Source organism: Balaenoptera acutorostrata, chromosome 2, assembly GCF_949987535.1.
Source record: "Balaenoptera acutorostrata chromosome 2, mBalAcu1.1, whole genome shotgun sequence".
In the NCBI taxonomy this organism is placed as follows: domain Eukaryota; kingdom Metazoa; phylum Chordata; class Mammalia; order Artiodactyla; family Balaenopteridae; genus Balaenoptera; species Balaenoptera acutorostrata.
The window spans coordinates 74,490,017-74,506,407 of NC_080065.1; the positions used below are offsets into that span (position 1 = coordinate 74,490,017).

At 39.2% G+C, this 16,391-nt stretch overlaps 1 protein-coding gene across 13 annotated transcripts in view; it reads right to left on the bottom strand.

Annotated features, from left to right (window-relative positions):
• Positions 1-16,391, bottom strand: part of MEF2C (myocyte enhancer factor 2C) — a 166,515-nt gene that overhangs the window by 25,916 nt on the left and 124,208 nt on the right. For 10 of the 13 annotated variants that reach the window (XM_057540509.1, XM_007193025.2, XM_057540508.1 and 7 more), the window contains 3 exons: positions 15,988-16,131; positions 6,773-6,959; positions 4,246-4,293 (listed from right to left, as the gene is read on the bottom strand). In XM_057540509.1, the coding sequence (XP_057396492.1) occupies positions 4,246-4,293; positions 6,773-6,959; positions 15,988-16,131 (379 nt within the window). Of the gene's footprint in view, positions 1-4,245; positions 4,294-6,772; positions 6,960-15,789; positions 15,928-15,987; positions 16,132-16,391 lie in introns of all 13 variants that reach the window. The other 3 variants (XM_028169264.2, XM_007193024.2, XM_057540516.1) reach the window with 2 other exon arrangements.

Here is a 16,391-nt window from a genome sequence, read left to right on the forward strand (position 1 = left end):
AAACCTACAAGTGTCACTATTACTAATGTATTATAATGACTGGCTGTATGTTTCCCTTACATCAAGAGCACAACCCCATCCTGTTTCTTCTTTATCAACACTTGCCTTCATCTCTGAAATGACTTCAACTTAAGCAATAAGAGGGTCACTATTTTAAGAGGGAATTTGTGATGGTCTGAGGTACCAACCTCCATTTCATTTCCTGCTGTATATCAGCTCTTCAGGTTTTCCATTAAGTAAGTTAAAGTTAGTAAAACTTCATTGGTCAATAGTGCTCAGCCATTTAATTAAATAATTAATGCACTATTCATTATACACAGTATCAGAAGAATACATTATTTTTGTGAATTACAGATCAAGGGTGTATCTTTTTGTATTTAAAATTACATTATTCCTTTGAAGTATTCTTTCTTTTTTTCACATAAACAGTGTTACAAATTTATGTCTAGAAGATCAACTTTTTCTTTCTTCAGCTAACAAAAATTTACTGAATATCTGCCATGTCCTCTCACTTATTTCTTGAGCTGGGAATACAAACTGAATAGGACACAGTTTGCCCCTAGAGGGATGAATGTCCAGGAGAGAGATGTGTGCCTAGATACTGCAATTACAATGCAAGGAAGTAAATAATGTAGGCACAGGCTGCCAAGAGAGAATCAAGGAGAGGTATAATTCCTTTTGGAAGAGTCAGGAAAGGATTTCCTGAATGGTTGAACTGAATTCTGAGGGATGACAAGCAGTGCTCGGCAGCATGAAGCAGGAGAGTTCTAGGAACGCATACACAAAGGCAAGAAGCCTTGACACTGTTTGGAAAGTGGCAGCACAATGCAGTTAAGAGCATGGACTCTGGAGACAGACTGCCTGGGTTCCACCTTGAGCCATTACTTAACCTCTCTGTGCCTCAGTTCCCCCAACTATAGGAAGGGCATTAATATGAATATATACATTAAAGGGCTGCGATGCAAAAAGATGAGTTAATTTTTGTAAGTCACATAGTAAGAGCAATTTAAATGTTTGCTATTATTAGAGTTGGAGTGCAGGATTTTTGATGGCAGTGGCAGAAGGTAAGAAGGTTGAAGACTGGAGAGTAGGGATGGGCCAGAGATAAGAGGCTCATGGTTAATTCTGAAAGAGCTGGGAAACCATGGCTGGATTTTGAGTATCTGAACGATGACCTACAATTAGTTTAAGGTTTTGATAAAGACTAATGAGTCACGAGGAGACTGGAGTGGGATGCAGTGTGAAGCTGGGAGATGAATTAGGGATCTCTGGAAATAGTTCTGGAGTGTTGCTATAACGCTGAACCAGGGCAGTGGGATAGTAATGGAGAGAAAGGATTAGCTTTAGGAAATACCTTCGAGGCAAAGTTGGTAAGATTTGATGACTCACTGGATGGTGGGATGAGGGAGAGGTACGGTGCAGGGAGTGGATGGGAAAGATGCTATACTTTATGATGGAGCTGAGAGCTCTTTGGTCTCTTGGTATTTATAAGAACACAATAAACGTCAAATTTACTTCCTTCCCAGGACTTCCCTGGTGGCACAGTGGTTAAGAATCTGCCTGCCAATGCAGGGGACACGGGTTCGAGCCCTGGTCCGGGAAGATCCCACATGCCACGGAGCAACTAAGCCTGTGCGCCACAACTACTGAGCCTGCACTCTAGAGCCCGAGAGCCACAACTACTGAGCCCTCGCGCCACAACTACTGCAGCCCGCGCGCCTAGAGCCCGTGCTCTGCAACAAGAGAAGCCACCGCAGTGAGAAGCACGTACAATGCAACGAAGAGAAGCCCCCGCTCGCCGAAACTAGAGAAAGCCTGTGTGCAGCAACGAAGACCCAACACAGCCAAAAATAAATAAATAAATAAATAAAATAAATAAATTTATAAAAAAAAATGTATTTCCTTCCCTCATGAAACTATACCCTTTTTACAAGTTGAGATGACTAGATTTTGAAAAAAAATTACAGGCCAAAAAATATTTAACTTAATTGCAGAGTCTTGCCACTTGACCTCAGAGTTTCTTACTTTATCTGAGACTTTGAATCTCAATGACAATATTCAAAATTTGGAAGATATCTTCTGGCCATTTTGCTTTAGTTTTCTTTTCTGAAAATGTAGAGACATTCTGGCTGGCCTTGTTTCCCTCGGTAATATGTGACTGTCTGACATCAGCACCGATATATTCATCTCCGACACATGATACTGGCTGGCATGAGAAAGAAGGGGCAGACGGCTAAGCCTGTGGGCAGGACATAGCAGCTAAGCTCAAGACTCAGTGGCATGTGCAACAGGTGTTCTGTGGAACCAGGGTTAGAAAGGGCTTCTTCCTCTACTTTTAAAAAGTGGGGAAGTAACTCTTTCATAACTATACAGAAACTGTGACAATTATATGCTCATGGCTACAAGATACAATTATCAAAATACAAGGTTTATTATCATCAAGGTGGAGCAACTGAGTGTTTCTTTTATTTCCTTCTATTTTTGAAGTAGAAGATTCTTGTGCTACAGCAGAGGTCCTGAAGCAGGGGGATGAATTTGCTAAGCCTGTAAGATTTTTATTTTAGTTCAGTGACGCTATAGCCTATATATGGCTAACTTCTATGCTTACAAGATTGAGTGTCTTCTTTGTCCCCGGAGGGCCATTTACCCTAGTGGACTGTCAGGGAATTGACAATGACAGCATAATTGAACAACAACACTTATTTTCAACATAGAATTCTAAAGCATTCTAGCTATTATGCAGTAACAAGAGGCCACGTTCATCAAAGATGAGTGACCCATCCGCCCAACCCCACATGTTTTTTTTTTTTTTTTTACTACTTCTAATAACTTTCATCACCACTACTGGCTGTTCCCATATGAGCAAGCAAACTGATGCATCGAGATACTGGATAAAATATCATAACATCGAAACCATTTTTCTTATTTATCTTTTTCTTGGTCTTTGAGACAATCCAGTTTTCAGCCCCCATCACCCTCTCTAGCCAGTGTTTGGCAGAGACTTGAATCCAAGCTACAATGATCTAGCTTTGATCTGGTTCTGTAATTTTCAGGCTACAAACCATACAGTATTTTTTGAGGGAAAAAAAAATGAGCACTTTGCTTCAATGTCCAGCAAAATAGTATATTCAGTCTACTCATTAATTTGAATCTACCTAATTTTTAAAAGCTAGATAAAATAGGAAGCTAGTGCCATTGATTCTGTTTGTTAATTCACTGTGTAGTTTTAATACTTTTCCTTCATTACTCACTGAATTAGTTAAGAGCCAACATCAGGAATAAGAAACATTACTCCCAAATGGATATATTTATAAAAATGTTTTTATATGCCAATTTTTAAATCTTCTTTCTTATAATTAGCAGGCTATTATAGTTGAACCCGGCAAAATATTTTAATTAGGGTGCCCATAGATATTTCAATAAACGTGAATTTTTTTGACATTTCAAGCATAACCTTATGTTACCATGCCTGCCTCCTACTATTTCAAATGTAGAGCATGTTCCAGCTGCAGGAATTACCATGGTTACTTGTTGTGCCAATAGTGAACTGCAGTTAACATCAGAAAGTATTGTCCTGTCTTACCGCTGCATTGAAAATGACATCAATATCTCAATAATCACAATTATATGAATTAATATGGAACGCTGGAGAAGTGTGATTATGAGACAATTGGCCATAATGGAAGAAGTTCTTAAGAGCTGAACTATATTTAAGGGGCTTTTTTGAGGGGTACACTGTGTTCATATTCTCTAAGAACTCATTTTAATGCCAAATGTGGTTTTATTTTATTAACAGTATTGTTGAAGGGTTATAATCTCACTCCTTCTTTTTCTTTATGTATTCTCCTTTAGAAGTGTACAGGAGTTTGGTACTTTGTGTAGAAAGTGATTCACATTTAACGTGAAATGATTAACAAAGAACACGATCGACAAGGCTTGTTAAAGGTACTTTTGTGGCTACAGATGGTACCTAGGATTAAATTGATTTGATCAGAACCCCCAATTCTGATTATGTTGACTAGTTGAAGTTTTATTAAGGAAAGGTCTAGTTAATAAACAGTCTTCTGTGTTACTATCCAACCACTCCTGCTTCATAAAAGTGCTTTAGAAATTCTTGGGGCCATTTTCCCATGCCTCTCACTGATCTCTCAACTTGACTTTGTTCAAAAGACTTACTTCTGCAAATCACCAAGTAAAGGAACCCTAAACAATGAAACGTACTCTAGTACTGAAGTCTCCACTCACCTGCACTGGTGCCTGCACCGGATGTGAGGTCTCCACCCATCAGACCACCTACAGATGAAAGAGGAAGATCAGAAGGAGAAAGGCTAAAGGCCCACAGAGCAACACACTTTACCTTTAGCAACCTTAGTATTCTGTCCTCACCCAAGAGTCCTAAATTTGTCAAGTATTACCTAGGTCAGATGGCTGATATTCGTTTCACTGTGACATGCTGTGCTCAAACATTAAAAATACATTCAATCACTGACTGACATTTTGCAGAATCTTTCTTTCTAAGAAAGATTACATTTAAAAAGCTAGGCTTTAGGACTTCCCTGGTGGCACGGTGGTTAAGAACCTGCCTGCCAATGCAGGGGACACGGGTTTGAGCCCTGGTCCAGGAAGATCCCACAATCCACGGAGCAACTAAGCCCGTGCACCACAACTACTGAGCCTGTGCTCTGGAGCCCGCGAGCCACAACTACTGAGCCCACGTATCACAACTACTGAAACCTGTGTGCCTAGAGCCCGTGCTCCGCAGCAAGAGAAGCCACCGCAATGAGAAGCCCGCGCACCGCGACGAAGAGTAGCCCCCGCTCCTCGCAACTAGAGAAAGCCTGCGTGCAGCAAGGAAGACCCAACACAGCCAAAAATAAATTTAAAAAAATAAATGAATAAATTAAAAAAATAATCTAGTCTTTGAATGGTCTCTAATTTTTATATTTCCAAGTCTAGTTTTCCCTAAGGTGATATTTTCTAGAAAGTGAAGGAAAAGAGTAAGGTTTACTCTATACTCAAATAACCATATATTTGATGTTTAATTCTTTGTAAGTATATTTTATACAATTAATTCTGTGCAATGCTAATTGTCTAGAACTTTGGTCATTTCATGAATCTTCTAACAGTGAATGATCTCATTTACTATCCGGATTTTACTTACTAACGCAATAAAACAGGTTTTACTGACTACAAATTTAGAAACATATGTTTATTCACTGTTAGCTTAAGAAAGTAGGTTAAAATTTGGCAATGTTTATTTATGAGAGTTGGGATGTTTCAAAAAGATACTGAATATAATAATTATTTTTATTTTTAAGGAATAAAATTTAGCCAAAAGAACAGAATATCAGCTAGATTATTCTCTAATTGCTATAATTATTATTTGGTTCTGGGTTTGGAATTAGAAGAAACTGTTCATTACATTTTAGGAAAATGTTTATTATTTCCAATCAAATAAATATTTTGGAAATAAACGAGATTTTTAAAAACAAATGAGCATGAGTTCATCAAGTAGGAGATTCAATAGCATTTGAGTATGATCTGAAAGGAATACATATGGTTATTGAAAATGCTTATGAAAAATTTCAGCATATTCAGAAGTAGAAAGAATAGCATAAGGTGTTTATACACATCTCTCAGATTCAAGATTTATCAAGTTTTTTTAATGTGGCTGATTTTGATTGTATTCTCCACATGAAGTTTCTGTACTAAAAAAGTAACACATGTTTAATTCTAATTATAAGGCAGATAGTCAAGTATTCTAAAGGAAAAATTCTGTGAATAAATCGCTTTTAATAAAAAATGTGTCTAAGACATTAAAACTTTCCTACTAAGTGCTTTTAAAGAAATAAAATGTAAATATATAATGATTTGCTGTATGTGATTTAGAAATACAATGACTTTTTGGTGCTTATTTTAGAAATATGAAGGAATTGTTTAGTTATATTCAACTCACATTTATTTAGTTCTTACGGTGAGTCTGACAAATCAAGAGGACATTCTTCCCTTGAAGGTTCTGTAAGTTCAGTGGGGAAATGGACACATACTCAATACAGTACATCATATTGTGTATTGTTTGATCTGAGTACTAAAAATGGTTGAACTTTTCCTGAGCGATGATTTTTCTCTGGGACACTGTGAATTGTATAACGGTAAGCGTCTCCTAGAAGTGTAGACACACATTTGTGGCAGGTGTATACGTCCTTGTGATGTGCTCTTAACTACTGACTTAGTTTTGTTTTTAATTCGCCGTTCTTATAAATTATGCTATCCTATCACATTTCTTTCTCTGCCTTAAATCCTTTTGTGCTATAAGTTACTGTATAAATAAACAAATATCGACCAAAATAATAAATAACTGAGATAAATGCTATCAGAGGACACAGGGGAAGGTTTCACAGAAGAGGTGATATCTGGGTAGGAGGAAGAGGGAAAATGGCATTTTAGGCAGGAGAAGAGGAGAAGCAAAAGCATGGAGACAGGATATTTGATGTTCTGTTTGAGAAAGTATGTGGTTAAAATATAGCCAAATGAGGAGATTGGTGACAGATAGGCTCAACGGATAAACTGCAGATTATGAAACATTTTGAAAGATATGCTGAGTTAGGTTTTATCATGTGGAAGACCTAGCTGGGGATGGTTATTAAGCAATGAAGGGACATAAGACATGGAAAACTGGAAAACGCGTCATCTTGTAGGTAAAATAGCCTTTTTTTGCCAAGGGTGGCTCCTTCCAATGGTTTGTTACCATTGCGTTCTTATGAGAACATACCTGTGTTACCCGCACTCGGAGGTCGATGTGTTACACCAGGAGACATACTATTCCTCTGCAGAGAAGGGTGGGCCAGTGGCAAAAGGTTGGGGTTCCCCAGTGAGCTGACGGGGTTGCTGTATACCAAACTGTTGTGGCTGGACACTGGGATGGAGACTGGCATCTCAAAGTTGGGGGGTGGAACAGCCTGTAGGAGCAGGAAAAAAACCCACGGGTAAACAAAACGAACAGAAACAGAGCTCTCCAAGTATAGACAGCTTTTACTTTTCAAAGAAAAATTTCAAATTCCAAACTGCCTGGTGTCTAGAAGACCATTAAGAAGAGCTCTCAAGATGTGCGGATCCTAAATTGATTTCTTTAATGTGCTTAGAATGCCTTCTTTGCAACTATTAGAAAACCTTTCACTTTTGTTTCAAACAAAGCCCCATTTCATTAGACTCCGTTGTCTTTGAATTCCGTTCTATTAAGTAGTGATTGTTCATCTGTGATATCTGAATCTGGTGCCAGAAATGACTGCAAGATCAAAGGTATATGATTGTGATGACTTCACAGAGAAAAAGGATTAAAATGCAAACTGGAGCCTTTGGTCTAATTGCTTATTGAAGCATATTTATGCAGAAGTTTAATGATATAAAATCATCTCCAGGCGTGTGAAAAGCACATATACTTTAATTATTATTTTTAAAAGTCTGTCTTTTGAAAGTTAACTCTAAAGATAATAGACATTTTAAGATACAGGATTCAACAGAGCATGTATCATTCAATAATTCATATTTTAACATGATAGTTCAGAATGTACGTTACACTTCACATTTTGGGATATACTGACACTGACAAATGGCAAGACCTATATCTTCAATGAGACAGTTGCAAGCATTTAGTGAACTGAGGCTTTGTGGATGTCTAATTAGAGTAACTCAGGTCCCAATCATTGATCTTTTGGTATTATTTTGGCAATTTAATCAAAACATGCTTATTTTTCTGCTTGCATTAGCTAGATAATCATAGTTGTAATTCCCTCCCTCTTTTCCTTCGTTTTTAACATTATAAATGAAAATACTGTTTCCATATATTGCCAGAGGACACATGATGCCAGAGCATACAGCATTTAGTATAAAATGGATACATGTATACACGTGTATGTGTGTGAATCTAATAGGTATACTAGGGTTTATATAGAACATTCCCTCAGGGAGTCTCTAATAAGCCACTGTACAAATTTAAATGCATAAGTGCATGTGGCTCAAAGTTTTCTTTTTTTACTATTTTTTTCTGTAATCCCAACATCAAGTTTTGTTTTGTTTTGTTCTTCCTGGTTCGTTGGCTGGCCTGCACCATACGTTGTGCTCTGCAATAGTTCTCTGTTTATCCTGGTGATAATTACAATACTGCCCTCTTTCTATGCTTCTGCTCCGTTTTTCTCTATTTTTCCTATTTGTCTTTTCTTCCCTGATCTGGACATGGCGATACTGACAAGAACAAACATGTCATAACTCTTTTCTTTCACATGCCTTTGATTCTTCATTTTTTAGAGGGAAATAAAAATGTTCACGTGTTATGTTAACACAGTCATTTTTTTTATTAGGCTTCATCTGTCGTCAACAGGGTAACAAAAATAATTTTGGATAAACACCATGATACAATCGAACATCCATGTTTGATAAGACACCAAAGAATGAATATATCCAATTCCCAGAGTCTTTAAACAACCAAAAATATTAGTGTATGCTGTAAAATAAATGTCTACAGAGTCAATAAAATGTTGCATTCCTTTATTAAAAGGCCAAATAAGAATTACTCTAGCACACCTAAGAAAACGAAGTAGCCTTCTAGGTTTTCACCATTTGCCCCTCCACCCTCTTCACTGCTCTGGGCCCAGGAGGCTGATGCTGCAGACTGTATCCACCAGATCCCCCTGGCCCTCTGGCTTTGGCTGGGCCAGTGGAGGCACAGTCAGAAGTACAGAGAGTAGGAGGAGAGAGGTCAGGGTATTCTTCTACTGTAGCATCCCTCTTGCTGGGCCACAGGATGGCAGAGGCTGCATTCCCCTAGTGAAGGTCACACCCCTTTTGGGCCCTCTCTCCTACAGACATAGATCTTACTGTGCTCCGGTAACTCCTTCCTCCTCTTGCTCCTTCAGACCTAGATGTGCTAAGAGCTTCTAGGCTGTAAGCCCTAATGTACTTCACTATTTCTCGAGTTTCCCTCATCTCTACCCATCTGTAAATAGTCCCTTTATTAAACTCTCTTCAATTACCCCTTTGAGTTTGCCATCTGTTTCCCACTGGAGCCATAATAGTAACTCTCTAGATCTAGACGAGTGGTACTCTATACAGGTGGGCTATCTCCTTAGGGAGCATTTTGGAAATTTGTGGGTGTCACAATGATTGGGGGGCATGGCTGGTATTTTCCTGGTGGGTAGGTATGCTGTATATTCTATTACATGTAGGACAGTTCTACACAACAAAGAATTGTCTCTTACCCCATCCAACTTTCAAATGTCCCACTGGACATTCATGTGGGTGAAAAACCTGTTTAATAATGATCTGAGTCAGAACTAACTTTGTTCTGCAGACACAAGGTATTTTTAATACACCTAGATGCAGATTTTATGATACACTGAAATTCCCAGAAATGCAATTACTGTGTATGGTGAGGGAATGTTTCACTTTGTTTGGTATGGAACTTTATTAAAAATTTTTCACCACTTTGGAAAATCATGTCCTCAATGACAATGCTGCTCTTGTGACTTTTGTTGTAAATACAGCACACTGCTTTCTCTTAACTCACTCTGTTAAAAAATTTTCCTCACCACTTCACTGAAAATGCTCATGTCATAGTCGTGAATAACCTTCAGGTTGCTAAATCCAATGGAAACTTCTCAGTCCTCAACTGGGACACAGATGGTCACTCCTTGATAAACTTGCTCCCTTTCCATGGCCCTGAACTTTCCCTCCTGTTTTGATAGCTGCTCCTTCTCAGCCTTCGCTGCTGGTTCTTCCTCTTCTCCCGGCTCTCTGAATGTAAGAGTACCACAGCCCTTTTTCTATCTCTAGCTCAGATCTCTCTCCTGACTCCAGCCTTGCATATCCAGCTATACCCTCAATATTTCTACTTAAGTGTCTGATAGACATCTCAAAACTAGCTCCAACGTAACTCTCCCCATCTCCAGCTGATGACAGCTCAATGCTTTTGTTTGCACACAACAAAATCCTTCGAGTCATCCCAGAATCGTCTCTTTCTCCCACTCCCCACATCCAGTCTACCAGGAAATCCTACTGGCTTAACTTCCATATAGTCTCCAACCACCTCTCACCTTCTAATGGCTGGTTCTAGCACCATCATCTCTTGCCTTAATCACTGCAGTCACTTCCTAATAGTCACCCGCTTCTATCCTTGCCCTCCCTTCTATTTTCAACCTTGCAAACAGATAGATCCCTTAAAAGCATAAATCAGATGATGGCACTCCTCTATTCTAAACCCTGTGGGAGCTCCCATCTTAGTTGGAGTAAAGCCCAACTTCTTCCAATGTTCCACAAGGCCCTATAAATTCCAGTTTTTGCCAGGCTCCATTACTGATTTCCTATCCTCCTCTTCCTCCCTGCCTCATTCTTGTCTCATTTCTCTGGCTAACTCCATCACTTCCTTCAAGTTTCTGCTCAAAATCTGGTCTTTTCCATAAACAACAGACTTGTGGTGGCCGGGAGTGGTGGTGGGGGGCGCTGGGGGAGGGGGTGGAGGGAGTGGCTGGAGGGATGGATTGGGAGTTTGGGATTAGCAGATGCAAACTATTACATATAGGATGTTTAAACAACGTGGTCCTACTGTATAACATAGGGGACTATACTCAATATCCTGTGATAAACCATAATGGAAAAGAATACGAAAAAGAATATATGTATAACTGAGTCACTGTGCTGTACAGCAGAAATTAATACAACATTGTAAATCAACTATACTTGAATAAATTTTAAAAATATCTGATCTTCACAAGGAAGCCCACCCTGACTACTCTACTTAATCCTGCCCCTGCTCCCACCCATCTCCTGATCTCTTTCCCTCTCTCTTCTTTCCCTATTTTTACAAGAGCAATTAAGGTGTTGGTCAAATAACGTTCCCTTTCATCAAGGTGCTAAAGCTCTTTTGCTATGAAGTAATACATACCCTAGTCTACTTCTTATTATATTCATTGAATATTTTTATTCAAAGAAGAATGTTTAGTAAGATACTATATTAACATAAAAACGTACAAGCTTACAACTTACTATATATTATTTTCTGAGCAGACACTATACTATAATTTACATACATGATATGACTCAACCATTTCAACATCCCTTCACTACAGAAATAATCCTTCCTTTTTAAATTGATGAGATTAAGTAAGTGGCCCAAGGTCATCTAACTAGTGACCGAGTCTATTGGTTTTGCTACTAAATCACCATGCAACACAGTATATGTTTTTGGATAGAAATAAAATATTTCAGTCAGAAATTATACTGTGAAGTGAGTATGGGCTGCATATTAGTAGCTTATTATTTATGAACCACAAACATAATGAACTAATTGGATTCTCACGGAACGTGGCTGAACGTCCACGTTGGGGTGCATGCTTATGCCCACTGATGCCAGGGTGTGACAGAGGGCTTGGGGAAAAATACACCCTAAAGACTCCTATCATTCATATTTACTCAGATTTGGTATCTTAAAGCTTTCTTTTGGTTACAAATGTTTTAATCCATATTCACTATTACTACTTATAAATGTTTACCTGGGAACCCTAAGGATCTGCTGTAAAACTACTTCTCCCCTGAATATTCTACAGAATATCGATTGTGTCTCAGTAGAGAGCAAAGCCAATACCTCCCTCCTCCCCCATGCTTATGTCCACATCCAAAATAAAGAGGATGATTCATAATCATTTAATAAATTCTGAACCACTCTACTAACCAATTTAGTGAAAGTCTCTCTACTCCTCTCTTCCTCTGACCATCATCCCCAAGAGTTATTCAGTTTCCAGAATTCTGGACTGTAAACAATTTGATGAGAGTTATTATAAAACTCTCTTGTGATTGGCTAAACAGAAGTCAGATATAATTCTGATATCAGAGCATACTTCAAAAATTCACAATTCATAAAATACGGTAACATCTGATGCATTCTATCTTTTGTTTTGTTTCCTTATCTGTATCAGGAACTGGCTAAATAAATTTGAAACCAAATTATAAGCTTAAATACGACCATAGTGAGGTGTTTCAGGGAATCAGAAAGAACATCAGCCTTTGTACCAGAAATCTCAGCTGCAGTCCAGGTGGTGTAATAAAAAGCAACTTAACCAGGCAAGTCATTTAATCTCCCTCGAACTTATGTGGGCCCTGAAGTGGCTGCATCCATAAAAGAGACCAACCAGCTCTAGATGCTTTAGGAAATGCCAAGGCTATAATAACGTACCCATGCCTATTAGAAATTGGCATTTTTCTTTTTCTTCTTGACTTTTCAAAATTAAGAACTTAAAAGCATCTAAATTTTTAAAATTTTTGTCTAAAAAGCAAAAGCGAAAAAGTCATTAAAAACTCCAAACTTGCAAAGATTTCAGGGCCAGGCTTCAAATTTTAGAACCCTCAAGATAGGAAGGAAGAAGGAATTTGGGGTGATTAAAATGCTATAGGTAGGACTGGCTGTATAATTTGCAGGGCTCAGGGCAAAATGAAAATGTGGGGCACTTGTTAAAAAATTACTAAGAATTTCAAGATGGTGACAGCAGAGCATTTAACCAAGTGTGGCCCTAGGAGAGCAGGGCCCTGCGTAACTGCACAGGTCACATGCCCACGACACTGGCACTGGCTTTTTCATATAGGCATGAGAGCTAAACAGCTTCTAGTTTCCATCCTTGAACAAATTGATCATGGTTACCAAAGTGAGTCATCGTGGTCAGAAAGGTATCAACTCTTATCCAAATCCCATGATTTTCCCAAACTTACCGCAAGGAAAAGTCCAATAAAATATTTTTAATAAAAGATTTTTACTTAATAGGCCCTCTTTCATTCAATGTGAATGATTGAACTGAATCCCTTTTTTGGGCCACTACTGACACCCTTAACTTTTGATCAACCATTACCAGGCTGCTGAGAACTAGTAGAGAAAAGAAGCACAAAACGCTGAAGACTAGTGACTACCGTGTGCTGGTACCCAAATCCCCTCCAGGCTGCCCCACGACTCTGGCCTGTGCTCACCACCCCCTCCATCCCCAGTTCCTCACAATATCTATACCCACGTCACTCTCTCCCAAGCACCTGCTCCCCCATCTCAGTAGCTATAGAAGCTGAATTCAGTATAAAAACAGAGGTCATGAGGTGGTCACCCCCTCAATTTCCCTCTCCCACCTACCACCCTGACTACACCTGCAAACCCTTCCTGTTCCCATCCCAGCCCCCTTCCCTTCCTTGAGAAGCTTTGCCATTTTATCCCCATTGCACCTACCCGGCCAATCTTTTCCTTCCTTCAAGCGTTCCTCCTCTACATATAAATCATCTCAAGTGCTTTTCCTTTTAACTCCCTCCTTGATCCTTGTTACAGTATTATTTCTCTCTCTTCACAGCCCATTATTTGAAGAAAATGCATCCGTACTGTCTATTTCCACTTCCTCCCTTCCTCCTGGGCTCTCTCAACCAGTCCTGCATTCGCCCCTCCTTCCCTCAGCCCATTTCCTAATTCCTGGTTCCTCAAATGGAGCTGTTTTTTCTCACTGTGAAGCCCAGCATGAACCATGGCAAACCCCACATGAGGAAATGCTGGTCAACATGATTCCAAATCATCCATGAATTATTTCATGTAATTGAGGAATAAGGGCATAAATTAGATTATACCGACAGGTGACTGCAATATTAAATTTTTCTATTTTAAAAGGGAAACTCTTCAACCTGGGTCTCTGAAATAGAAAAACAGTCTTGTAATGTTTTTAAAGAGGTAGAGACACTCTCTCCATACAAAGGGCAGAGTGTCCTTGCCCTGCTGTAAATGTTTTAGCAGCTGTGGAAACTTTCAGCAAAATTTACTTCCAGCAACTGAAAGCGATGTGCGAAAACTGGGCTTTTCATCGTGGAGACTGAAGCACTTACTAAAGAAACGAAGACTTGGAGGCAACAGCCTGGAGCTGTGTGACTCCTTCTCACAGCTCTGCCTGTAAACTCTAATGTGGTTTTCCATCCCCTGCTGCACATCACTGCACCTCTTAAGAAATCACGTATCCTGATTCTGAACTCTTTACATGACAGGATGAAATACGGTGAGGGAATCCAGGTATGCGTTACACCTCTTTCCCCCCAGAGCATGGGCGAAATGATCCCATGTGCAAACACGGGCGTTCTCCCAGAGCTTTGGGGGTTAGAGCTCCACACGCACATGGAGAGTGATCACCAGTCTTACATACACCACCCTTCTCCTCACTGTGCTGGGGATTCCTCCTGAGACACCTAATGGGCTTCACCTTAAAATCTTACATTCACAGATCTGCCCAGCAGCTCTAAACTAGTGTATTATAACGTGGGAGAAACTCAGGCCATAAGAACTAAAAATTGGCCCAAAGGAGCTGTTTCTTTCCTCCTTCTGGGCAAGACAGAATCCCAATAGACTTCATTTAAGAATTCTGGGTATAACAAGTATGCACTGCTGCATCTGATGGGAAATGTTTCATTTGACCAAGGGCCCACTGTGGAAATGTTGTATGTAGTACTCGGTTTTATGAAAACCTTTAAGAATTTACGGCAGTTAGCTTTCCTTCATGATACAGTGTATTAATAATTCTGATTCAACAAAAGATTTCCTGTTGACATTATTTCATTTAACAAATGAAGCAGACATATATTTATGAGGACATGAAGTTTAATATGCATACATTTTATAAATAAGTTTTAAAGTATTCAGTTTAATCCAGCACAGGTTGATTGTGCACCTACTATGTGTAAAGCATTAATTTATCTTGTGAGTGCCGTTGTGGATTTGGCCTGGGGCTTTTGTCCCCAGGTATCTGCATTGAGGCCTGTTTTCACTGCAGTCTCTCTCAATCCTCAGGTTTAGGCTGTTTCCCTAACTTACAAAAAATGTACTGTTTTGAGAAAGGAATTAATTATCTACTGAGGAGCTTCTATACAATGACAGTTGGGACACTAACAGAAAGTTACTCAGAAAGCATGTGAACCTCGAGTTGTATCACTTTATGTCACAAAATAAACATCACTTGACTGATGACAGAATAGAACAAAAGGTATGTACTTTCCCCCTCTACATATGGGCAAACAAAATAATACATGCAGAGTTATTTCTCTTAAATATCTGGCAAGGCATATGATTGATTGTTAGGAATTTTTTGACTTGGTTAAGACAAAATTTAGCCAAATGTTAAAGCATGGAAAATGTTGGTATAGGCAAAGCGAATATTCTGACAAAGCTTTAAAATCACCCCATCACACAAACATGTTGAAATCTTACCATTAGGTTGTCATGCAGTCTGTTTCTCTGCAGCGAGCATTAGCTTTAACCCTTCAGTGCTGCTGCTGAATTTCATGTTTAGGGAGAGGGCTGAAGCTTCATTCAGGAATAAGCTTGTACTTGGGTGATAAGCGTCAGTTTACACGAGAGAACTGCAGTTTCACTCGTGCATCTTTACAGTCAATCCTCGCTCAGAAGGAGACTTTAGTGTCTGACGAGTGCCTGGTGATTTGTGCGGACTGTGCGTTTAAGAGATTATGTAAATTCAGCGTGTGTCACACAGATCTTTCTCTTCCTCCTGTGAACTTGCTACCTCCGAGAGAACTTCTTGATGGCATAATTTAGAACTTTAGATGACATAATTTCAGCAACCCTTAGGGCTTGCTTTCTAAGTGACTGCGCTTGGGACGAGATGGCTATTTTCTGGGTTTGACTTTGCAGTGTTTCTTAGAGAAAGCCCTCACTGAAAGGGTTAAGGTATGTTACTGCAGCAGTTATCAGCAGACCAGCCATCTACCTTTGGTACTTACAGGAATTTTATGGCTCTTGATCATATTATCAAATTCTTCATTAATTTTTTTGTATTTTTCTTCAGTGCGTGGGGTGAGTGCATAAGAGGAGTCGGGATCGGGGCTTTCACAGCCTTTGTTTTCTTTCTTGTTCAAGGCCTGCCAGGTTCAGAGAAATATCAAGAGTAAAAAAAAACGAAGGGTGTTTTGAGTACTTACACACAATCTTTGCCTGCTGATCATTAGATCAATATCTTCGTTAATTTTCCTGTACTTGTCCTCAGACTCAGGGCTGTGACCTACTGAATCGTCTGCATCAGGATCTGGGCTGTCACAGCCATTAAGGCCCTTCTTTCTCAACGTCTGAAATACATAATTTGGAAAGTTCAAACCTAGACAAAGGCTGTAAAAGACATTCAGGGGTGTCACAGACGTTCAAGCTTGCCAGTATTTTAGGTTATTACATGTGTTGTATTACGTTAGGGTAAAGAAAGACCGTAGAAAGACACCATGAGTCATTTCAACAGTGCACTCAATACTACTTAAAAAAAAAAAGTAAAAGGGAAATATTCCTTCTGCAACCAAATTCGATGAACAAAGATGGTATGAGGATTGAAGTTTCA